This window comes from Candoia aspera, chromosome 3 (genome assembly GCF_035149785.1).
Source record: "Candoia aspera isolate rCanAsp1 chromosome 3, rCanAsp1.hap2, whole genome shotgun sequence".
In the NCBI taxonomy this organism is placed as follows: Eukaryota; Metazoa; Chordata; class Lepidosauria; order Squamata; family Boidae; genus Candoia; species Candoia aspera.
Window position 1 is genome coordinate 144723310 of NC_086155.1, and position 26840 is coordinate 144750149.

The window sequence follows — 26840 nt, forward strand, 5'->3', positions numbered from 1 at the left end:
AGAATATGGCAGGGGTGTTGTTTTGATGGTGTGGCCAATTCTAAAAGAAAAAATCAGATGAGAAGGAAGCCTTGAAGGAAACAAGGGAATATCCATGGGTATTATATTTGAGCGCACAGCCACAGAGTCGGACCATTGGTTTGTTCAGTTCAGCATTGCTGACTAACTTTCTAGGATTTTAGACAAGGTGCTTTCCCAGTCCTACGTGAAGAATTTGCAAAGTATTGGTTGTACCACTGAGCTACAGTCATTCCAATATATTTGCCCTTATATGGCAAATGTGGTTATTTGGTACACCAAGCTGTGCATGTGAAACAGTTCACCATGCAGTTTCTCTGATCTCGTCATATCTTTTTAATGATTGGAATAATAACATGTTGAAAATTGCTGAATGTAAATAGCTTGCCACATAGAGAAAGCCTTCATGCAACTGTGTTGTAAACAGTACTATATGATGCTCTTTGGATACCATAAGAACAAAAAGTGCAACCCAAACTTATTTAATACCGATGCTACTAGTGTTGCTACAATATTTTTTTATTGCTAAAATACATCATATATTTTAAACTGAAAACTGGCTTCTCTCTTAGACAATGGCTGGGTTTGTATTATCATATCCACACAGGCAGACTTTTTCCCCTCCCTTTTGTGATGCAAGCGAACAGTGGAAGTCTTCCATTTATTGTTGTTTTCTGTCCCCATGAAGCTGAGTTCATCTGTTGTGCTAAGCCATATTGTCTTTGGTTTGGTTTGCAAACTGAAGTTTATTGGGTAATGTTTATATGAAGCCAGCCATGATATAAGATTTTAGCTCATTCCAAAACTTGACCAAATGCTACTGGCATTAATATTTGCTATATTTTGTTAAAGCTTTATTAATATATTTGTTTTGTTTTGTTTAATTACAAAAGAAAAATTAAAGTGTACTTCAGAATGTGAAATTTAGTTGCAGGTAGTCCTTGTTTAGTGACCACAATTGAGACTGGCAACATGGTTATTAAGCGAAGCGGTCACTAAGTGAAACCACAACTATGCTTCTGACCTTACTTCAGCTTTCCTTTGCTTTACGTACCTGCAAAGGTCGTAAATGCAAGGACTGGTTTTAGAGATACTTTTTCATCATCATCGTAACTGTGAACAGTCACTAAATGAGGACTACCTGTATTTTTAATGTATTAGTGGATTTCTTAACAATGTTTGAATTAACAGTATTTTAAACTTGCCTTGATAATTTCTGTTCATTATTGGAAATCAGAATAAGGTTACACATGAGATCATATTTCAACATTATTTAAAAAAACAACTTTTCTAGGATTATGGAAATAGTTTAAAACTTGTTTGTACTGTGAGTGTTTTATAGCCAGGATGCACATGAGGCTTTGGCAAAGGCACCCATTGAACTCACTAATAAAGTAATATATCCAGCTACAGTAATTTGTGTTAAATAGTAACTCAAATACTTTTTTTCAAGCTGAGCCCTCTGTTTCTGGCTACATGGAATAATGCAGTGTCTGTGCAAGTATGTTTGTTTTAAAGCAAATACTGAATTAGAAATAATAGTCTGGCTGTAATTAAAATTAAAAGGCTCCTTGATTACCCTTTGTCAAACCCTTTCAAACAAGGTAATCAGAGAAAAAAATCTTGTAAACATTTTGTTTTTCTTTTACCTAATAAGTATTTGGCTTTTGTAAGACTTTTTAATGTATTTTTATTAACAAATTCAGAATGGTGAAATAGAATTTTCTATAACTAATGAGTTGTATATATAATAGTGCCATTTTTTCTTTATTTGAAGGTCACTCTGTGAGATTGCTGGGACAGAAAAAGGATAATGGGAAACGGTTGGGGGGAGCGCGACTGGATTTGCCAAAGATTAGAAAGAACCCCCTGATAGAAATCATTTCCATCAATACAGGGTAAGCCTCATTCAAACTGACATAAAATATTCAATACTGCCTAGAAATTCAATTTCATTTTTGTTCGTTCTTAATGCAGAGCTGCCTCCAATGATACCATCAGGAACAATTTACAGTAACATGTTGAAAATGCCAGTGAAGTATTGAAAGGCAATACTGTAATACTTTAAAATGCTACCTAATTATTTGCTTATATTTTAGAGTCCTAAACATTGAAGATATTTGTGTGTTTTTATACCTTTTTGTTTCCTTGAAAACATATGCATTGCTGTAATAAGTCTTTTTAGTGTGCAAGCAAATGCCTCTTTCCCTAGTTTTTAAAAATCCAGATCACATTACCATTTTGATATTAGAGGAACCATTCTGAGATGTTTTGGCCTCAGCATTCACAAGCTAGTGCAGGAAAGGTGACCTACATAAGAGTAAATTTTTTGCACTGCGGGGATTGATCAAATCACCTTTGAAAATAAAGTCCTGTGAATCAAGATATAGCAAACTTTAGTAAAGGTAAAGGTTTCCCTTGACATTAAGTCCAGCCATGTCCGACTCTAGGGGGCGGTGCTCATCTCTGTTTCAAAGCCGAGGAGCCGGCGTTTGTCCGTAGACACTTCCGTGGTCATGTGGCCAGCATGACTACACGGAACGCCGTTACCTGCCCGCCAAAGCGGTACCTATTAATCTACTCACATTTGCATGTTTTCGAACTGCTAGGTTGGCAGGAGCTGGGACTAGCAACGGGAGCTCACCCCGTCACGCGGATTTGAACCGCCGACCTTCCGATTGGCAAGCTCAGCGGTTTAACAAAACGTTTGAAGCCATGTCTTGTTCTGCATATGCCTCAAACGTTTAAAGCAGATGGCACATTAGAAAACAGAAATGAAACAGAAGAAAACAAAATCATATATTGGGATCTACATGAAACAGACACCATATTTTTTGAGCTTGGAACAAATAGACCCATTCATAATCTTCCAAGTTGCCTGTATTCCAATGCTTCAATTTTAAAGGCATGCTGGAACTCAACATCAGCAGAACACAAATTTTATTGACAGTTTTTGAATTTACAATCTCCCAAGCTCCAGAACAGGCAACATGATCTATATTCACTAGCTCCAGCAGAAGTAATGATTTGTGGTCAATTGCAGATCTCCTGATTTTCTTTTTGCAGCCTGCCTGCTGCTTTGCTCCAGCTCCCTACTCTCCCTGACTGCCCCATCCAGCCTAAGCCAGCGCTAGCAGCTGCTTCCTGCTCCCATACTGGCCCAGGAAGATACCAGACAACATAACTCCCATCAAGTTGCCCAGAACAGCGCACTCTATATCACTGTTTCTCAACCTTGGCCACTTGAAGATGTGTGGACTTCAACTCCCAAAATTCCTCAGCTAGCCTTGCTGACCATGGAATTCTGGGAGTTGAAGTCCATACAACTTCAAGGTGCCAAGGTTGAGGAACACTGCTCCCTATGAACCAACTGGGGTTTCATTCTGAATGAAGAACACTTGAGACACTCTGTACCCAAGCCATTTTGCACATCCTTATTTCTAGATTTTAATTGTATCCCAAAGCTTATATGATTAGGTTGAAATGAAATGAATTACATCAATGCTTTTATCTTGAACATTAAGATCTGCAAAGTAGGGCATATGTATAAAATATGGATGCACGGTCTTTTAACTTTTGTTATTTTATTATACCAAACTGAAAAAGTGTATGTATAAATTGACCTAAAGTCCTCTTCCTTGAGCCTCTGTTAAAAAAAAAAAACACTCTTAATTCAAATATTTATAAACAAGACATATCAATGATACATTGTTCCAGATACATTTTTACAAGTTACATTTCCAGTGCTGTAAAATTTATCTTCTTATGTATTATATCATAATTATTTTAATTAGCCTCGATTGTGAAAAGTTCGCAATTCTTAATAAATTACAAAGACTAGGGATATGGTCAAGAAGAATATATGTATCCTTGACACACAATAATCTAAAGTCATGTTACATCTTCACAAACTGTATTATTTCACTTTAATTTCAAAATTAGCATGCCTTAGTTACCCAATCAGATATCTCTACTGACAGGTCAGTACATTAATCTGTACATTTATGTTCCAATGAGATATCTTATAATGGAAACAAGTTCCAAGTGCTTTTGTTGTTTTATCCTATTTAGGTTATATTTTGGATTACTAAACCCAGACATTTAAGAAGACAGCTACTGCGCTTATCCATCAGGTAGTTTTAGATCCCGTCTGTCCCATTTTCTGACCTGTTTTGGAAGGGGGCCCAATCTGAGAGAGATTCCGCATAGGTGACATTGAGGACAGTAAAACCATTGTGCAAATCAGAGTAGAGAGGAAAAAATGATAAATAAAATTTACATCTCTGTGTTTCACCTTATTCTATGATACATAGAAATAACTGCAGTGTTTTAAGAGTAGTTTCCATTGAGACAGCTAAAAGGAGTGCCTGTCAGTCACTAATGTCAGTAAAGAACTACAGTCGTGGGAGAAAGTAAGGACGCCCTCTTTGCATTCTATGGTTTTATGTATTTGGCTTTATTTTTGTAAAAATAAATAATGACACGGTGTAATATGCCATGTGTTGTTGTTCATCTGAGGTTGTCTTTACCTAATTTTAAGACCTGCTGAGGACCAGATGATTTTTATTATGTCCTGATGCGTAAAACCATAGAACTCAAAGAGGGTGTCCTTACTTTTTCCCACGACTATACATGCAGTTTTGATACTTGCCACCAAATGTAACCCCTGTGTTCAAAAGTCAGGAGAAACCACTTCAGTACAACAAAAGAGGGAGAAAAAGGTTTCCCACAGAGATAATTACTGAATCTTTTTGCCTGGAGTCTCTTTCTGGGTTGTGGGAAGAGAGTGTATGTTCCTGGAATACTTCAGAATTACCTTGTCCTAATCAGACTATTTAAATGCTATCTTTTAAATGCTTTACTACACAGTATTTCCAATCTTTTTTTCTTTTTGGAAATTTTTATAGCTGTATTTATTAAATTTGGCATCATTGAGTTCCTGAACATTCATCAGAAATGTTGATTTGTGGATGTATACATATATGTGTTTAGCCATTTTAGCTGGAAAAGAGGCAGGACAGCCAATACGTGCTGGTTTATAGTTCAGAGGAAGTTTTGTCCTTAGCAGAGTTAAGCAGCATCCTAAGCAAGTTATGTGGGACCCTTTCGTCGGCTCTTTCTTGGGTTTGCCATTTATTCCCTGGAAATCCTGCAGTCTTTAAATAGCTTCATACATAAGTGCTCCTGACATTTATGTCTTCATTCTTCTATAGAACAAGAAAGAAGCTGGAAATGGGTATCAGGCAAATATCACCAAAGGGAAAAATTGAGTGATCCTCCAACTCTTCTTCCATTTTCAGAGTAACCAGCTGGGGTGTCAAGAGCCCACAACCTTTTGGGGTTAGATGGCATATTTGAAATTTTAAGATGTTGTAGATGATCTCCTAAAACAGTTTCCAGGGAGACCATGGTTACTAATCAATTTGAAGGATGGACAGATAGGAAATAAATAGCTAGAAATCCTCCTGACCATGGATGTTACAGCTCATCTGATTTCAGCCTTAGCTTAGCAGATTTTGAAGCAGGAAAATTGTTCTTCCCTTTGGATGCTGAAATAAGTACACAAAGTGGTATGTGAATTTAGATTACCTATATAAGGTTCATTGGGCAACCTTGGCTTTTGATTGAATGGAGTATTCTAGATTATACCCATGCTCTGATGATTTGATTTCTTATTCTGCCAGAAGCGAAGGAGAATGCACAGGTATACCACCTTGCTTTTTTCCAAAGAGAACTCAGTGGGGCCCTAGTCTCATTTTCTAGAATGGAAATTATGTGGTCTCACTGGATCTGCATTTATTGAATTACAACTTGTAACTGAAAAGAATTTATAGGTAATGAAACAGGTGCTTTATTACAAGGATTAGAATTAAGTGTCTGTTAATTTCTTTTTTGCATTGGTGCTTTGCATGAATAAATGTAATGGTTTAATTTCCTGATCTCCTGCAACGGACCATGAATATTTCTGCTTGAGTTTACTCTTAACCTGTGGCATTGGGCTCATATTACAAGTTCACATCCGTGTGGGTTGTTTACTGCCTTGCCTGTTGTCACGGAGTGTGAAGCAGTCATGACAAGGTGGTATTGATAATGACTTAGGGATATTTCAATTCTGATGGGCTGTCATCTCTACCTAATACTTCAAAGCATTCTTCTGTAATTGCCAAATGATCCAGCAGTGCTGTATAAGGAACTAGTCCAGAACATAGCTTAATTATTTGCCATTCTAGGTACAGATATTTATGGGATCGTGGTAATTACATGATTGGGCTTCTTTCTTAATCCTGTTCTTGCAAACCAGATTGCAACACAACAATACAAAAGTGTACTGGGTGGTTGAGCTTATTAACAGCCACTCCCCAGTGCATTCTTTCTCTCATTCTCTCTTTCTCTTGACCTATTTGAAGAACAAGCTAAGTGCTATACAACAGTCAATATTGTGCTGCAATCCATGTTAACTAAAACTTGCTCAATGAGAGTATTTTTAGAGTGTATGTATTCTTAACATTAGCATATAAAAATAATCTTCTAATATTTTAATCCATGTCTAAGAAAAGTTGTTAATCATTTTACAACTTGCCATTTTGCTAGATTTACTTAGACATAAGGCCTACTGTTTATAGTGAGGCCCACTCTTGAATAAATATACAAAGGATTGCACTCATAATAATGTGGACTTCATTTTATATTCACACATATTGAAAATAAGATTTTTTGTAATCTATGTTTTCTTATATCTTGCTTGTATGTCAAACGAATTTCATACTTGGAATGAAACTCATGGATGAAATTTGTCTAGTGACGTAAAGTGCTGCACTAGGATTGACCTTTATTTTCCCAGTAGAAGACCCTCTTTGTTAGTACAAAACAGATCTTTCAAGGACTGAAGCAAATGCTGACTGTTGAGTTTAAACAAAAGCTGAATATTTGTGTGGTTTTCTTCTGCTCCCCAGCCCCAGTGTTCAAGATCTGCCTTTCCAAACTAGTATCTTCCAGATACATTTTTAGATTTGTAGATGAAGGCATCTGGAGGGCACCAGGATGGGGAAGGCTGTTCAGTATAATTTTTATGAAATATATTTTTGGCTGTTGACTTTCTAAGTGCCAGAATTTCTTATGGACACTTTGGTAAAACTAATGTTAAACTATGTGGTTCGATTCACCCAACATATTAAACTATAATGTGGTTTGTTGGGCTGTGGCTTAGCATGATGTGTGAACCTCCTCATTATTTGTTTGCTTGTTTGTTTTCTATCCTGACTTTATTATTTTTATAAATAACTTAAGGCGGTGAACATGCCTAATACTCCTTCGTCCTCCTCTTTTCCCCACAGCAACAACCCTGTCAGGTGAGTTGGGCTGAAAGAGAGAGACTGGCCCAAGGTCACCCAGCCAGCTTTCATGACTAAGGCAGGACTAGAACTCATGGTCTCCTGGTTTCTAGCCCAGAGCTTTAACCAATAGACCAAACTGGCTCTCTCTCATAATTTACCAATTATGGCTGGTAAATCATAGCCAATTATGCTCTACTCAATACATAAAAGAGTTAAACGAATAATTCAGGGCTGCTGTGTAAATTAGGAAGCAATTTACTGGTTCTGACAATACTTCCAACCTGTGCAGATCTCAGGTGAATGTCCCTGAGATGCCATGGGATTTACTCCCAGAAAAACAAAGGACTAAAAGTGGTTCTTCTTTCATTATTGACTGTAAAGGGTACCCAGTGTCTCCCCCACTGGATGCCTTGACACCAAGACCTCCTCTGCCCACTGTTCTCTTTTGCATTATCTCTGCAGGCCCGAACTGCCCCTTTCTTCTTCTGCACAACTGTATCTACAAATCTGGTTGCCTATTCAAGAGAAAATTGATTATGCTCCATGGACTATACAGGCAGGATAAAGGATCAGGGAGCAACCTACACTTGCATTTCCCTTTCCAATGCCAGACGAATTCCCATCCTCAAATGGAAAGCGAAGGCATTCTCTGATTGTATCTCAGGGGGAGGGGGTCCTCAGTGCTCAGCGCTTACCAAAGTGGTGTAGTTGCTTGAAAATTGCAAGTTTTGCTCTTCCTTTCTGGAATTGGTGCGCTCCCAGGTTTATCTTTGCCAACTCACTTCCCTTAACTATGATTAGACTAACTTTTTCAAACAACCAGATCACAAGAACTTGAGCATACTGGCTAGATAATGCCTCTGAAGTCAGCCATGACTTGGCTTATGCATGAAACCAACATAATTTAGGAAACCAACACCTTCAGGCCATGGAAACAGAACCATAACCAATAATAGCTATTTTTCACTTGCACCCTCCCTTAATTCTCTTATCAACTCCTTTAAGTAGCTTTGCTGTACTTCCACTTTCTCTTAGTCTTATCTGACTTAGAGAGGAGGAGGGAAAAAGGGAAAAATAATTCTTCCTTGAGCCCCTTAGAAAGCCAGCCCCATAGTAATGCTTTTTCGTGCTGACTCCTGGTCTGTCCTTCCTATTTTTCCACAGTTCTCCTATTCTGATGCTTCTGGGTCTTCAGTTGGCCAGATTTGTTCTTCCTGCAAGGATCCTCCCTTCAACTCTGTGCCTGCTTTCCTCCATCAGCTTCTGTCCTTGCTCCTTGATTTATACGCAGCACTTCCAGTCCACGTAGCACAAACACAACTACCACTCAACCACCTCCATTGCCTAGCAGATCTGCTGTTTATAAATCTTCACTAAAAAGCGACATGCCTGCTCAGAAGTCTGAAAACCTTCTCACTGCCTATGTGACATGGGAAACAGACAAAAAAACCAACCTTGAGAGCAAATTACAACACCATCTCAATCAGGGCAGCTCAACCTGTTTCAAGATCATGGGCTGTCCAGTACTGGAGAAGGTGGACCTGAGAGTTAAGTCTGTTTTGTGGAGGAGTGTCCTTTGGGGACCAAAATGGGTGCCTTTAATTTCTCCCATGAGAAAAAAATAGCTCAACTTTTGAGAATTTTTTTCCTAAAGAGTGAAATAGATCTCAACTTTGGTCTTCCTCCAGCCACTAAGAATGATTTGACAGCTTCCATTGCAGTGCAGCTTTGGAGTTAACAAATACACTACTGGGGCACCTCTGCTTAAATTACTGAAAAATCCTAAGTAGAGTAGCAGCATCAAAGCTGAATCTGTATTTCAGATTGCTTGGAAACAGCAGCACATGTTTTAAATGAAACTCTTTATAAGGATGCATAGTCGGTTTAGATTCTGACATTTCTAAGCAATCAACTATTCATCCTGGATTGTAAATATGTATTACAGTAGTATTTTAATAATTAACATACAGTTATGTCACCCCAAACACAAACTTTTAATATAAGTTTTGATTAAAAAATGCAAAACTTGAACTTCATAATATTTGATGAGAGTTAATCATGTTTAGAGTACATCATTTAAATTAAAATCATATAAATTAGGCTGGCTTAGTCAGATTGGTCTTAAGGGGTCTAGGACTCATCCATGATGTATCTCCATAAAGTGATGTTCCCCAATTCTCTCCTTTAGTTATTCTTAAATACGGAGAAGTAAATGTTCCTGCCTGCCTATAGCTCTTGGAAGTGTGATGCCTTGAACCACACAGGGCATCAGTATTCATGGTACCAAAGATAAGTAGCAATAGCAAAGTGAAAAAAAAAACTGTTTACAGTTCATGGTCTGCCTAAAAATTGTTCTATCTAAATAGCTGACACTGGATATTTTTTTTAAAAAATCTCTACTTTTAACTAGACAATACTGATGGATGATTGTTTCTGTACATGGTAACTGCAGCGAGATTATTATATGCACCAAGATGGAAAGACTTCGAAATACCCACAATGGAGGAACGGTTGGCCAAGATGACAGAGTTTGCAGGGATGGCAAAAATTGACTTGTTCAATTAGGGAAAAGACAATAACTTTTTTGTTAGTAACTGGAAACTCTTTATGAACGTTTTACTGAAAGTGGAGAAAAATAAACTTGTGATTTATGGGTTTGATGATTAGAAAGGGTAGAACATGGAAAGAAGGGAGCCATGATGTAACCTTAGAGAGGATAAAATATAAATGCATTTATAATGCTGTAAAGAAGATTGGAAGCCACTCCTTTATATCTTTTCTTCTTTTTCTCTTTTTTTGAATTTCTTTCCCCATCACTTTTATTTACTTTCTTTTTTATTTAAATTTGTATTGTTTTTACTTTGTAAAACATTTCTTTGATAAAAAATTAATTGATAAAATAAGAAAATATCTCCATATTTTTGGGTAACTTTGCATGTCCCCAAAATTCGGTATAAATTGATATCAAACTTGGCTAAATCGATTCAAGCTGTATTTTTTTTAGCCAAGGCAAATGGGATGCAACTGGCTTTTCTTCCCTTATTTGCTTACTTTTTGTTTGTAAATGGAGAAAAATATTTAAAATGTTAGTTTTTTTCTCCTTTTCTCACTGAGTAGTGCTGGATGGAAGGTTAAATTACATTTATACACACACACACACACACACACACTTTGTTAACTCTTATTCGGAACTTGAGCCAGAGTTTCATTGGTTGATTTTAAAATTCATGGAATTTCATATTGAAGGAGATCAGTATGTTCATTAAATCCATAACTGTTGATACAATGATGTTCCAATTCTTGGTATGTAATTCAAGAGTACATTCAGATCTTTAACCATTCTGAAATTTGTAACATCATTTTAATAAACTTATGGATATTAAACAAAAATAGGGTGAGTGGGACAGCCCATATCATATGACTAAATCTCCTTACCCACTTCCAACATAAGAGTGTTCAGTAAAAGAGAAATAAATTCTTTGGTTGAATTAATCAGATCTGAAGATCATAAGAAAAGTAACTTGATACCTTCTAACACACTTAATCCAATTCTTTATTCAAGGGTTCTTACGAATTACAAATATCCACCTTAGCTGTATGTTTTTATTTTTTTTTTTAATATTGTAGACTTAGAAAAATTAAAACCTGACGATAATTCAGGAGTTTTAGATGCTGCTAATGAATCTGGACCAAACTGTGAAATTAAATGATGATTTAATTAAATTCTTCTTGCAGTAACTCATATGGCAGTAACCTGATCTAAGGTATTAGTATCCTTGCTTGCCCATGGTTTAAAAAAAAAATTAGCTGTCAAATTTCCCTATCAGCATTTGATGTAGTATTTTTAATTTTAAAAAATGTAATAACTAGGGTAAAAACAGGAACATGTTCCACAGCTGTGAAAATTTAGATTTAACCATGTGGTCAGAGGCAACAACAAAAACAGCCAATTTTCTCCATGGCTACTATATAGTTCTGGATTATCCAAATGCACAGGCAAGCTATGATCATGTTAGTCATCTTCTTTTAGATCCTCAGATGATAACTGTGTCCTATTTCTTAGTTTTGAGCTTTTTATGTATGTGCCAACATAGGTCAAACATAACAAAAATAAATTAAAAAATGAGTTGCAGGTTCATGTCATGTCAAATGATTCCTTTTTCCATCTGTTTGACACATTGAACTTCAGCAATCTGATTTGACTTAAGGATTTCTTTAGTAGACTTGGGCATATAGTCATAAAACACATGCAGTTAAACATACTCTGCTAGATATGTGGGGGAGAAGATACTTCCATTAAATGTGTGGAGAAAAGGGGGAAGTTGTGTGTGTGTGTGTTTGGGAACTGCAATGTCTGGTCATACCCCCCTCATAACTTCTACCCACCAGTATTAGAGATATGTATACTCAGGAATCTAGATATATATATCTAACATGACCAAGAGGAGTACAAGTAAGGAATGTAATTGAGATGTCAAGGGTAGGAACACAAAAGATACTCAGCAGCAGAATAAAGTGTGCAAGAATAATCGGAATCCAGAAGAGCATCCGTAGACCATAAGCAAGAGTTAGGCCAAGGTTCAGTCACAAGGAAAGGTTATAACTGACCTTGTTTCCAGGATTTCATTTCCTTTTACACCAGATGTTTATGCAGAGGTGACAGAGGATGCTATCTGAACTCAGCCAGAGCTTTCAGGAGATGCCCTTAGGAGAGCATGGTCTTCTCAAGACAGTTCCTTGAAGCCTTGCACATCTGTGTCATTATAATCATTGTCCTATCAGTCTTATTACTTAGTGATACTGCTCCCACAGGCTTATGTGGGGGAGCTTCTGAATTTGATGCCTGAGTTGTGGGTTCCTAAGAGATGAAAAGAATAAATTCTGTTTGGGAGTCCTTTCCCTGACTTTGAGTTGTTTATCCAACCATTCTTCTCTGTCTTCCTCTGAAGAGGATTCCTTTCAGCTTGCAGGCTCTTTTATTCCTTTAAGTGTAAAAGTGATGTATGTAGAAGTATTATGTTGAAGTTATTTCACTCCTTTAAAGATAAGAGTGATTTATATAGAGTTCCTATATGTTGAAGCATATGCCCTTATGATTCCAGTGCACATTTTTCCTAAAGGGAATACTGACATATATTTATCTATTGAGTACGACCTGAAAACTTATTTTTTGAAGTCAATTTGAAGATATTGGGGGGAGGTGGAACTATTCCTGCAAAGGCCAAGCATGTACCGCTCATCACTTTTATTCCTTTTCTTTTTTTTTTAACAAATTGCACATATTTGGCAGTTCCAGGGTCTTTTTACACTGCAGACTGGAGCCAGACTTGATGTCTTTTCTGTGTTCCAGAATGTCTAATATTCTTATGCTTTGGGGTTTGTGGGTGAGTCATATGTGTTTATGTGCTACGTTTAAAGCCTTAGTTATCTCGGAGCAAGGTAGCTTGTTGCTTAAGAACTAGAGTTCCTGGTAGACTGAAAGTACAGCTGGGAGTGTGTTTACAAAACTGTTTGCTTAGTCATCTCCTTTCTGCAGCCCCTGCCAATCTGTTTTTCTTCTTCGTTTGATAAACCGCCCTCATTTGCTGGCATATACTTCATCTTCTGCAAATTGGATTGTGCTTGATTCATTGTGCTACTTTCCAAAGTTTGAGAATAAATGATCCATCCCTCTATCTGATATTTGTATTGATTTAACTTTATTCCTAAAACATGTCAAAAGGGAAAAGAGAACCATCTTAATAGAGAAAAGCAAGTACTTGTTTACTCTAAATATAAATGAATTAAGGCAAACTTTTGAAACCCATGCTCACTATGGGCTTAAGAGGTTTGGGGCCATTGAAATGTTTATCCCTGTTTGCATGTCTAACCCTTGCATGTTGGTTACCTTGAACTCTATTTCTACTTCCAGCCAGACATTCTGGCAACAAGACAGCACATATAAACTTCTCATGATCCAGGAAGGTGGTAGAAATTATAACTGTTGACAAAACAGGCTGTCAAAATAAACAGGTGAAATATTGGGGTATGGATTAACAGCTTTCTTAAGCAAAGGAAAGGTAATTAGATGTTGGCAGTGTAAATAATTATTACTATATAGTTCTTGATGCCTTGGCCTAGTGATAGTAAAACATTCAGAGAACTGAGTTACCAGAATAAACACACCTAAAAATTAAGTTAGTTCCACTGGTCCTGGCCTGAAGTCAAAGAGTGGACCTTTTGCATGTAAAATCCAAAGTATGTCAGTGGAATCATTTTACGGTGTAAGAATAACTTGAATGAAAGCTGAAAGTATAAAACAGCTGTTGCAACTGGGCCACGATTGGATCTCTCATATAGGAAGATAAGCCCCTGCCAGCTGTTGCTGGTTTACAAGGATCTGCTTGCTGGAAAAGCAGCATTGTTAAAAAAATAATCGTGTGGGGTGTGCTTACCTTCTTCAAATGCAAAATTTAAATGAGGTTGGTGGTTTTTTAAAAAGTCTGTTGGATTACTTTATATTAAAAATGTTAAATTAACCATTTTTAAAAAAAATATTACAGTAAATGTTGCTGAATATCACTCATTTTTATTATTTTTATCTCGCACTGATGAAACTTTAGTAAAATAAAGTATGAGCAGCGATCAAACATGAAAGTAATTTATCCAGACACAGAGAAATAGGTTCATTGAAGATTCGTTGATACTTTAAAGGGGAAACAAGAGTCCCTGATTCTCACCCCAGAGAAAGCCATTTTATAAATCAGGACAGATGGCAGAGAGCTTCAGAGCAGTGCAAAGGAGTAGCCAAAATTGTCTTAAAAAGGCAGGAGAAAGAGGCCAAGAGATTGATACCGTAGGTACTGATACATAGCAAGTTATCTAACTTTCTTGTATCTGCTTGGGAACCTGGGGTTAGTACAAAACCTTGTTAGATATTCCCTAATGTGTCAGATTCAGATTTCAGTCTTTCCCTATTAACCTGCTTGTCCCATTTGTCTAGTGCAGTGCTTCTTAAATCTTTTGCTCTCAGGACCCCTTCCCACTTTTCAAAATTAAAAATGGACCCCGAAAGAGCTTTTGTTTGTATGGGTCACATTTATTTATTTATTTATTTATTCATTCATTCATTCATTCATTCATTCATTCATTCATTCATTCATATTTTATCACCACCCATCTCACTAAGAGCGACTCTGGGTGGTTTAAAATAAAATTAAAATAACTACAGACTAAAATACAATAAAAGCGAAATTCTTCATAAAAATATAAATATAAAATATAAAATCCAAGATGGTGAATACAAAGCTCTTAATTTAATACATATAATTCTCCAGGGCCTCTTCAAGGCACTAACCACCCCCACGATTTATTGCCCCTTTTCCTGCCCCAGGCAAGATGGCAGAGCTAGATCTTCACTTCCTTTCGGAAGGCTGGGAGAGTGGGGGCTTGCCTCATCTCTGGGCGCAACATACTCCACAGGGCAGGGCCAGGGCAGAGAAGGCATTCTTCCTGGACTCTGCCAATTGACAATCTCTCATGGACAGTGTCCGTAACATACCTTCTCTGCCTGACTGGGTGGGACGGGTCAATGTAATGGGGGTAAGACGGTCCCTCAGGTAACCTGGACCCATGCCATGTAGGGCTTTAAAGGTAATAACCAACACCTTGAATTGGACCTGGAAGGAGACTGGCACCCAATACAGCCCACTCAGCAAAGGTGTTACATGCACCATCCTTGGGGCCCCTAAAACTGCTCTCATGGCCGCATTCTGAACCAGCTGTAGCTTCCGGATACTCTTCAAGGGTAGCCCCATGTAGAGTGCATTGCAATAGTCTATACAGGAGGTGACTAGGGCATGAGTGACTAATGTGAGGGCTTCCTGATCCAGGAAGGGGTGTAACTGGTGCACAACACGAAGTTGGGCAAAGGCCCTCCTGGGCACAGCTGCCATCTGCTCTTTGAGCAGGAGTCGTGAGTCCAGGAGGATCCCCAGGTTCCGTACCGGGTCTGTCTGGGGCAGTGCAACCCCATCCAGAACCAAAGATGACAAGTTCCTGGATACTGAGGAGCCCCCAACCCACAGCTTCTCCGTCTCACCAGGGTTCAGCTGAAGCCTGTTGTTTCCCATCCAGACCCCAACAGCCTCCAGGCACTGAGAGAGGGTGGTCAGAGCATCACTTAAGTCACCTGGGATGGAGATGTATAATTGGGTATCATCAGCATATTGAAGATACCTCATCTTGTGGTGATGGATGATCTCACCCAGCGGTTTCATGTAGATGTTAAAAAGTGGGGAGAGTACCAAACCCTGTGGCACCCCATAAAGGAGGAGCCATGGGCCAGATCTCTTGCTCCCTATCAACATCGATTGGGACCAGCCCCAGAGGAAGGAGGTGAACCAGCACAGAACTGTGCTTCCCACCCCCAACTCCCTAAGTCGACCCAAAAGGATACCATAGTTGATGGTATCGAAAGCCATTGAGAGGTCAAGAAGAGCAAGGATGGATGCACTGCCCCCATCCCACACCCACCAGAGATCATCCATAAGTGCAACCAATGCTGTTTCCATCCCATATCTGGGCCTGAAACCCGACTGAAAAGGGTCCAGATAGTCCATTTTATCCAGGATCCTCTGGAGCTGCAACGCTACCACTTTCTCAACCACCTTCCCTAAAAAGTGGATACTAAAAAGTACAGTGGGATCCAGCGACAGTTTCTTGAGGAGGGGATGCACCAGTGCCTCTTTAAAGGTTGCTGGGAACACTCCCTCCTTCAAGGATGAATTCACCATTGTCTGGACCCAACCACACATCTCCCAAGCTGCCTTCACCAGCCAGGAAGGGCATGGATCTAATTGGAAAGTGGTGGCATTTACAGTCCGGAGGACCCTGTCTACTTCCTTGGGCCCAACAGGATCAAACTGTTCCCAGATAACTGGGTAAGTACATTCCCCAGGCATTTCCAGAGGCCATGCCCATTGCTTGGCATCCAACGAGGGATTTTATCCTCCAGATGCCCAGAAAACTCCTCTGCGCGGCCCTGTAGATGGGTCAGTGGGCCTACCTTCCCAAATAGGGATTGGGTGATCTTGAAAAGGGCCACTGAGCAGCATTCTGCAGATGCAGTAAGAGCAGAGAAATATTGGCATTTCGCTGCTCTTACTGCCACAAGGTAGGCCTTAATAGCAGTTCTAGCTTGTGTTCGGTCAGGTTCGGTCCTTGTATGTATCGATACTTACCGTATTAAAAATTAAAATTGACACATTTGTAGATATTAACATAAATAAAATATTTTTTTTCATGAAAAACTCCTATATTTTTTAACAAATAAAAAATGAGAAGTGTAGCGTTATTTTAAATTTTTGTAAATAACTTCAATATTTGGCAAATAATTTTGATTTTGCGCACCCCTGAGCGGGTTTGGGGGATCCTCAGGGATCCTCGGACCATCCTTTAAAAAACACTGGCCTAGTGGAACACAGATCTCTTTCTGGCAGAAAAATGGGCCAGAATAGGAGTTGAACAGTTCCATCTTTTCACCCATCATTATTTTGCCATTTTTCCCTAAGCATCTCCTCCTCCTCCTCCTCCTCCTCCTCCTCCTTTTAAGTAAGTTCTCTTTCATATGCTCTTCCACCCAATTTCCAGCAAATCCACCAAAGTGACCAGTGTCGTCTGTTTTAAACTCGTATCAGGAGCCAGAACTAAGTGAATTCAAGTGATATTGTCTAATATAACATGTTAAAAATATTGGAGCTGATTTTTTGCCCATTCGTATTCATAACATTATAGTAGTCTTTTGTTATTTTTTCAATTGTTGGCTGGAAAGTAAAATCTTAAAAGTATTTCCTAAAGTATATTTTGTAATATTACTAGTTGGAAGCTTGATTTGGCCAATTATACGTGTGTAAGGATATCTCCCCTCCATGCCCCAAGAGTATAAGTAAATATATGTAAGCAATGATTTCTGTCAATTTTATCAGCAGGTGACCTGGGATATTTCCAGGTTTAAGTGACTTAAAAGAGAAATTGAAAGTGGGACAAGGTGTTTCAAAGCAGTTGGAGTGGGGTTTAGTAACGCCCATGAAAAGACATGGCAGGACGGGTACAAACAAACAAAAATCATAGTTATTAGATATCAGGATCAATAGAGAAACTTTGAAGTTAATAAAAACGTGGGTTTTAAAAAATGATTTTATATGCATCACATTTGTCCTCCCAAGGATAGAAGTTAGTTATATATTATTTCATACTGTTCTCCAGTTCTGTCAGCATTTATATCAGATTTGCTATTCAGAGGAATGTTTATTCCTAGAAAGGCAGTTCTAAACTGGGAGTGGGGATGGCGCTTTAGGGGAGTGAAAATACAGTACGAATTTTTTAAAAATATTTAGAACTGAGATAGTTGTTGTTCAAGGAAAAAAAAAACATCTCCCTTGATCACAAAAAGAGTTTTTTCTGAAGCTGCTGACCAACTGTTTAGTATGTGAATGACCAAGTCTCCTGTGTAGTACATTATTTAAGTCTGCTACCTCTACAGGAACCAAGTATAAATTGGAAAGCAGAGTACAACATAGTAAGGTTTTTGGAATACTTATCTGATTGATTTATGGCTAATGTCACATTTCTGGAAAGATGGATTTTAATTATTGTGGTAAGGGTTGAAGTTGGTGAGTTGGAAACTGGTAATTAGGGCATTCAGGTTAGAGGACCATAATGTAAACATGTTGGATACATCCAAGGCCACCAGGTAAACTGCCCAGCCTTGGATCATGCCAAGTCTTTCTGTATGTGCTCTGCTCACTGGGTTGCTGGGAAGTCCCTCCTTTGCTATTGAAGATCGTATCTAGCTTTTTATCAGATTTATTTCCTCCACACAACTATCTAAGAAGCTGGAATGCTTAGTTTATTGGCCCATTCCCTGTGATTGCACAGATCAGTCCTGTGGTCTTTGCAACCACACTGACAGTACATCCGGTTTTCATTGTCCCTTTCTGCAACATCTCCCTTATAGACCTCTGTCCTGTCATCACATCTTGGGTGGAGGAAGAATTTGAGGTAAAGTATATTGTGGACTTTCAGTGCAGGAGAGGCAGACTACAATATTTGATTCCCTGGAAAGGTCACTTAGATACTGAATATTCCTGGAAGTAAGGGAAAAGGAAATTCACCTCCTTCAGGCAGGAGAGAGGAGTGGAAAGACTTGAAAGAGAGGAGGTATCATCAATTACAGCAAAAGAAAACATGGAAATAGACAGAAGAGTACAGTACCTTCCATTTTCCCCTAATCAGAAGGAGGCAAGAGAGAAGCACCCGATCCCTCCAGAAGGGAAGGGAAGAATTAAATGGGAAAGACAGTGATGGATAGGCTAGTGAGCTGGGAATCAGCAGTTCCCAGGCTAGAAAACAACGTAATTTTAACATATCTGAGCTGCCCAAGGCCACCAAGCGAACAGTCAAATATCTCTAACTGGTGGAAAATACTCTAGAGCCCAGATACTTTAAGGCTCTGAATTCTCCTTACTGCAGAGACCAGGCAGTTGTTGCAATCAAGAACAAACATTGTTCTTGTTTGCAATAAAGATTCTAGACTAGCTGAGTCATGTCTGGAAATCTTTCACCAAGTCTAGCCATGAGCTGAATTCAAGATTAAGTGTCTGGAGATTTGTGATTTACTGCTAAGCCTTGATGTGAAGCCTAATAATTACAGCTTGAAGCATGATTTTAAGGCACTACATGTATTTCTGGAGTTATGCATGATTTCTCAAGAGTATAATTGTTCAGGGAGCAGCAGCATGCTTCTTCCCACAAGAGCTATTTCTGGAATATGTATCTATATTTTTCTCCTATGAAACTAAGTTCTAGGTTTGCTAACCTCTTCTGATTACTACTAATATAGATTGAATCATGAAAACCAAATATCAGGACCACTTGTCTTGTTTTATTTTATAGGATATAACATTGGTAGCTCTTCTATATTATTAGTGTGCTATCAGCCTGGAATAATTTTGCATTCTTGTTGCTATAGGAGAGACTAGGGCAAATTCTAGATGTGGTCATCATAAGAGAAAACTATCATAGGTAGCTTACTTTAATAGACTTAGTGCGGTGTTTCTGATTACTTATGCTATTCTTTTTTGCCATTATTTCTCTGTCACAATTTAGAAGCTATGTTCCCACAAAGGCTACTGACATAGACTTTTTATGCATTTGTTTGTTTGTTTGTTTCTTTAAAGCAAGCCTGATAGCTATCTTTGTCTAAATTAAGCTTGCTAATTTCTGCCCACTCACACAAAACTCTTCACCCCTCTCTCCCGGATGTTTTGACCAGTCCTGAAACAATGCCTTTTATCCCAAGAACCTGTTACATGTTTCAGAAATCACTGTAGCCTAATGTTTCCTGCGAGACTTAGCCACTCTAACTGGCCCTATTCCATAAGCCGTTGAGGAAGTGAAAACAATAGCTCTTATCGCAGGCAACAGTCTACTGTTCAGCTGAGTTTTCTATAACACTGTTATAGATATCTCAGAGGGCTCCTTGATAAGCGTATTGCTCATCAGACAAACGTGTCGTTGATCTTAGCTTTCTTTGTTTCGTTACTACTTTAAAAAAAGAAGTGTTAAAACCATTCTTGCATATTATAATACAGATTCATTACTTTACTGTAGATGTTACTTTTTACCAAAAACTATACAATATATCATAAATGTTGTGGGAGAAAACTCTGGTTTTCTTTACTCAGGGAGAATGGAGAAAAAAAGAAATGTAGAGGAAAGAAAATATAAATACAAAAAATCTGGTCTTAGATATTGCTGCACTAGCATTCCAAGTATAGTTCATTAAAGCTGGATTTATTCTGGGCTGTTAACAGTGCCCTCTTCTTGTTCCTCATGCAAATTTATCACCCTGAAACTGTATTTTTATTACTTTCCACCCCACTCAGGTAACACCAATCGTTAACAATTCTACTTGTCCAAATAAATATGAGGTTGTTTGTTGAAAAACAATTTGCCAAGGTGAGGAAATGCAGTGGTGTTCAACTAGGGTTGTGAAGTGGCAGCATTTAGCTTCTGCAAAGAAATAAATCAATAAACATAGCAGGGTGTTGATGGTGAATGGAGACCAAGGAACTTTGATTGATTGAGAATAATTCAGATAAAATGTGAAGGGGAAAGAGGAGTATCTAAAAAAAAAAAGTACAGGAGAAAACATGTATTCAAGAATGTTTTTTGCATTTGTGTTCATGTGCAAAAAAAATACAAAGAATACATGCTTTTAATTATGTTGCCGTTCATATATTAATAGTTTGATCAAGCTGAAACAAGGCCCAAACCATTGAACTCTGATTTAGCAATCAGAAGCCCTTGATGTGCTTCTTCCCAATTCCTATTTTTTTTTTCTGTTGGACCAAACAATATCTAAACTGGAGCAACTGGATATATCTTAACTGGATATATCAAGAGATAACAGCCTCTTGACCTATGCTGGAACATGTTGCATGCTAGTTGAATTTATCTTCTCACTGAAATCTTCTGTATAAATTGCTTATTCATCTAGAAGTCTAATGGACTGAAGCTAGTAAATGTTTCATTCAGAGCTGGTCCCACCATTTTGTACTCTGTAGGTCTGCAAAGAAATTTATCCCTTAATTAATATGTATGTATGTACAGTATGTATTTCATTTATATAGCTTTCCAACTGATATGTGACTCAGGGCAGCATGCAAAATAAAAACAGCGCATAGTAACATAGAAAAACCTTAAAATATAATCAAACATAATGTACCAATGCATCAAACATAACTTGTCAGCCATTCAAGATAGACCAGACTAGGACCTATTTGGAGGAGAGCAGGACCAATTTCTGACTTTCACAAATCAATTTAAACTGTTTATGGTGGGCAGGACAGCAGAGTTTCCCACAGATCACACCAAGCTGACTTTTGTGCTAAGTTTACTAAAAAAAGTAACAGCTAAAAAGGCCATTCCCTCTGCCCTCTACACAACTTCATCCAACCCAGAACAGTTTTAAAAAAAAAAACATGGTCAAGGTGGGTGCGAAACTTCCTGACCCAGTGTCTTGGGATCAAAACAATCCTTCTGAAGGGCAGGTAGGGTCAGGGCCATCTGAATCTCAGGCAGGTCCTGTTCCAAAGGGCAAGTCTGGTGACAGCAAAGGTTCCACCCCATGATACTGCTTAAATTACAGGTGTTTACCTTGCCATAGTATATTGCTTATTTGTTTAACAGTAAAAACAAAATTCATCAAATGCAAACTATAGCTCATTAAAATATACTATCACATATCAATAAACAGAGACTTTTTTTGAGTTCGGTGGCCTTAACAAATAAATAATGCTTAAACAAAGACAGTGCCAATCAGTGATGTAGCAGACTAACTCCAAATTGGCCAACTAAGAGGCTGAAAGCCAAGTGAAAAAGAGAGGTTTTCCCTCCCAGTAGAATGCCATGAAAGAAGGGGTTGAGACAGCCCTTGTATGAAAGTATATTCACTGTGTGGGTGAAGCCACTGAATAGGCCCTGTTCCATTCTGTTCCCCAAAACATCTGACCTTGTGGAGACAGAGGAGAGCTTACCTGCAGCTGATGCCCAGGAAGGCAAACGACTTCAACTTTTAAAACCACTAAGGGTTTAAACTCCAGGTTGAGTGTTGAATGAATTGGAATCCAGGGAAGTCAATATAGTTATCCCAAGGGAGTTACAGGATCCTTCTAATCTGCTATGGTTAGAGTCTGGTCTTACTGTTTTGGAGCAGATGTAATTTCTCAGCACATGGCAATAATAAAAATGAGAAATAACAGGGGAATATTTCTGGGTAGATACATCTGTTGCCTTCAGGAAAGGCTACAGCTGGAGCACAAACCAACATTGCTAATCTGAATAGTGGTGACCTGTACACAGAGCAAATGAAGATGCTCTCCCAACCCATCTGTTCTGCATCATTTAAAGCACGTTCAGCTTCCTTTTCTGATCCACAGTGTTACAGATTGCCTAGATGAGGTGGTAGTCAGGGTCTTTGAAGCATATGCCTAAATGCCCCACAGAGCTTCTAAAAAAGTAATACCTCTGTTAATATACTTAAGATTGCTTATTACTTAAACTACAGTAGCAATAATCATTTTACAAAATATTTGCATCCATCCACACATTTTATACCAAACTGCAGGTTCCATTATAATATACATCTGCAGAAATAGGCAGAACAATGGTATCTTATCCTTCCCTCTATCTTTACTTTTCCTATTCTTTAAAAAAAAACAACTTAGGCCTTCTTGACTACATCTGTCAATCACATGCACATTTTAAATTTACAAGCATGCTGAACAATACAGTATTACATTTTCAAATGAACTTTTTTGGGAAAGTGTGGAACAGTAAAAAGGACCGGGCAGGGGCGTAGCTGTTACAGTAGCATCTCTTTCGTGGAAGAGGGTGATCAAAGTCACTCCAGGGCAATTGCTCACCTCTCAAAATAAAAATAAAAAAAAAATGGAGGACCATTCTAGAGCCTAAAATGACAAACACAAATACCAAAGACAGATTTTTTATCGCTAGCAGAAATTCCCTGTTCAAGAGAACCTCTTTCATGGTTTAATATGTAATATGTTCTTGCTGTATCGGTTTGGAAATGAAATCCTTTTGTAATTAATGTTTTCAGTTCAGCATGCTTGTAAATTTAAAATGTGCATGTGATTGACAAATGTGGTCAAGAAGGCCTAAGTTTTTTTTTTTTCAAAGAATAGGAAAAGTAAAGATAGAGGGAAAGATAAGATACCATCGTTCTGCCTATTTCTGCAGATGTATATTATAATGGAACCTGCAGTTTGGTATAAAATGTGTGGATGGATGCAAATATTTTGTAAAATGATTATTAGGCTTCACTGCCTATTTTCATGGCAATAAAACAAAAAAAGTTGAAAGTACTTTCTAATCACAGCTGGGCTTCTTCTCAGTCCTTTAAAAAGTTTTCTTGGTTTCTCCCTTACACGTTGTTCCATAAATCCAAAAATGGGATTTAGGCATTAGGTATTGATAATTCATTTATGCCAGTTTTAAATACATGCTTGTTGACATGACATGATATCTTTTATAGCCTCAAGCTGGCAAATAACTGTTTATGTCTCTCCTTGAGCACTTGATGGCATTGTTATATTAAGATGTTGCAGAAAATTCCCTAAGATTTAGACTTTACAATTGATTTGTGTGGCTATCAGAATGTCATGTAAAAAATGTTACATTTTTTAATATTATTCTGTTATGGAAACTGAGCCAAAATGCCTGATAATGAATTAGTGTCTTTGTAATAAATGTAATACACATAACTAATTATTGGGAAATATATTTCTCAGTATTCATAAAGAGTTATATTAAATGCTGAGCAGAGTAGTCATTATAAGATTTGTTCATTAAAATACATGATTCTTAGCCAGATCTTAAAATCTTGGTGTTCATAATATATTGGCTGTTCTCAGGAGTTTTTGATAACTTGTAGTAAAACCAAGTGGCTATTCTATGTGCTCTTATAAAATATGTCAAGGTTTGAATCAATCCAAGTCACTCAGTATAACATTCAGTGCTACGGTTTATGTTCCTTCTACATTTATAGTATTAATGAGTAATATTTCATGAATTGGATTGGATTCAGTGATTTAAATGCCCCTTTCCAACTCGATGAGTCTGTGAACTTTGGAACCATAAAATAGGAACTGCAGCAGTTGTTTGTTTTAGTCATCCAAAGTCAGTTGTGGAATGACATAACTAGGTAAATGATGTTACAAGTTTTCACTGTAATGAACAAAGATGATGAGGTTTCTTAAAAGAGGTTATCGAGCCTGGACGCAGCCACTGATAATTAAGATTGCTGTGCCACCTATCTTCCATAGTGGCCAGGAACTCTGTCAGAGGCCCAAAATACTTTCTTGACCACGTAGCCGTATGAAATTTCAAGGCCTGGAGAATTTGTTTTGCCTGATCTAGAATTGAACTTAGATGATGTCATAACAATGCATGGAGGAGACCATGTTGGTGACACAATTTGTATTAATATTTACTATTTCCAAACTCTGCATATTAACCAGATTCTCTGCATAAAACTAAAAGATGGGAAACACACAACAGAAGGAAGGAAACAATATGAGTTATAATGCAACATGGAATCTTTAATAGGCCTTTGAGGTAGATATATCTTCTTAGAGCAGAGTTGTTTCTGGCCAAGAAAGTTGAAGTTAGCTTTTTACAGTTGCTCATTCTCTAGCTTGAAGGCTGTGACTGAAATTACCTTCTCTTTGTTGTGGTCAGCTTCCTGGGAGGGAGAGGGAATCATCTTCCAAAGATCTTTGATAGATGGCTTTTCTCTGAACAAGCAAACATGCATTAGATGCTCTGATATCAGGAACACAGTCATAGGTTCTCTCATCACTTGTTTAAGCCCACGGCAATAAGTAGAGCATTTGTTGCCATACCTTGGCTAACATGCCCTTGCGTAATTGCGTATTAGTTCTACTTGAATTAGAAATGGTCTAATTTCCTTCCTTATCTGCTACTTCTCATTGGATTCTGTGAGCTGAGGTGAATAAAGTAGGCACCTAAATTGTAATTGGCTTATAAAATCTGAGCTCTTTGCTTATCCTTCTCCAAAAAGTACTTTATCTTTTTTTTTTAATAATAGTAGAACTCTCCTTTTATTCCTTTCTCCAGACAATAGCCATCCTTAGGGAAAGCCTTTTCCTCTCTCTTGTCACAGTTCTGATTTCCAGCTTTGAGGCCCATCACGTTAGTTTCAGCTTACTTAAGTGAAATGCAGTGGGTAATACTCATATAATTGGAAGTCAATTCCTTTACTTTCTCTTAATGTAAAACTGTGTTTTCAAATATCCCTTTTTCACTGGTACACAAACTCACATTTTCTTGAATTGTCATTTCTTCAATTGTAAGATAACATTTTTTGCAGAATTAAATTTCTAGCAGTTATTATCTCTGAAGGAAAGATACTGATTTTCTCCTAGCTTCTTAAAAGTTTCTCATTCAGTACTCTACTTGCATGTAAACCTAACATGGTAAGGGAGGGGAAGGGACATAATACTCTGAGAGCCCCTGCCTCACACTGGTAGCCCCGGGCCTGGGCTTAGCATCCTGGGGGACACTGGTTCTGCATTCCAAATCTCCATGCAGGAGCTCTGGCCAGTCTCATATCTGCAAGGAGGGACACCCTGGAAATTTTAAGAAACTCCCCCTGTGTATTTCTGCTCAAAGGCAGCTCTGGGATTCTCATGACACCACACTTTTGCTCTTTCATGCTTCTCTTCCTTATCCTTTTACTACTCTTCCTGGCTTCAGTAACTGTTTTTATTTGCCTTCCTAACAATCGATAAAGTGTGCATTTGAAGTACATTGATGATTGTTTACTTTCAGGATAGATTTGCTGAGTGATGGGTTTTGATGATGGTTTGGAAGAAACTTAGATAATTATAACATCAAGCAGGAAAACCCACTTGTGCCTTGCTCCTGAAAGAAAATTTACTTCTTTTAAGCTCACAACATTCCAAGCACAAGGAAGGAGAACTGAGGCATTTCATTCACAGTTTTGGCAGTTAGTCCACTGGTATGTGAGCAGTTGATTGAGACAACAAAGTTGAGCCTCTTCTACAGTGCCCATTACAATTTTGAGGCGCAGAAGAAAGAAGACCAGAGCAGCAAGCCAAACATTAATCAGGAATTGTGAAAATAAATGTTCCTGTTTTGCGTTGATTATCATATCCCCGCCATGCCAATCAACTTTGATAACTAATAACGATAAGAAGCAAGGCTGGTAACAAAACGAATGATCAAAACAACTCATCTTTAAATACCTAGGAATAATGCATCTCTGCGGTTTCATTGCCTCTTATTTGCTCATTTCCTTCTTATAGGTCCTACTGTCCTGTTGGACTTCAGTGATTCATCTTCACTATTTTCAAGTTGGATTAAAGCACATACAGTACATGTAAAATTTTTGTTTGACATTTGTCATTTCTTAACACATTTTTAAAGCCATAGGACTGGTGCTCGTTGATAAGAATTAAGTGAGCATTGGAAGTTGATTTAAATCGACGTTTTTTTATTTTTGTGCTATACAGTATGTCAAAACTGTATTTTTAACATCTATTACTTGTTCTGCCTCATATTTAAGATCCTTAGGCAGTTGAGTATACAAATATATTTAAAATTGACTAATTAAATATCCCATATAATCAACTGTTTAAAGAAATACAAAATATCTTAGCTTTACTGTCCTTTGTGTGTGTGTGTGTGTGTGTCCCAAGCCTAGGACCACCTGATCTGGGAGGCAGAAATCCAGATGGCCACTAGATGGGAGCAAAAGGATATTAGAAAATGTTAACTTCTTGCTGCCATTTAGTGGTTGATTAGATTTTTGCCACTCAGGGCTGATAATTTTAAGACATCCTTCATACAGACAAATAATTGAGTAGCCCAAGATACAGAGTA

The 26840-nt window shown here is 37.9% G+C and overlaps 1 protein-coding gene across 1 annotated transcript in view; it reads left to right on the top strand.

Annotated features, from left to right (window-relative positions):
* Positions 1–26840, top strand: part of CDKAL1 (CDK5 regulatory subunit associated protein 1 like 1) — a 338480-nt gene that overhangs the window by 114997 nt on the left and 196643 nt on the right. The window contains exon 7 of the mRNA XM_063298967.1: positions 1796–1916. Coding sequence (XP_063155037.1) covers positions 1796–1916 — 121 coding nt within the window. The remainder of the gene's footprint in view (positions 1–1795; positions 1917–26840) is intronic.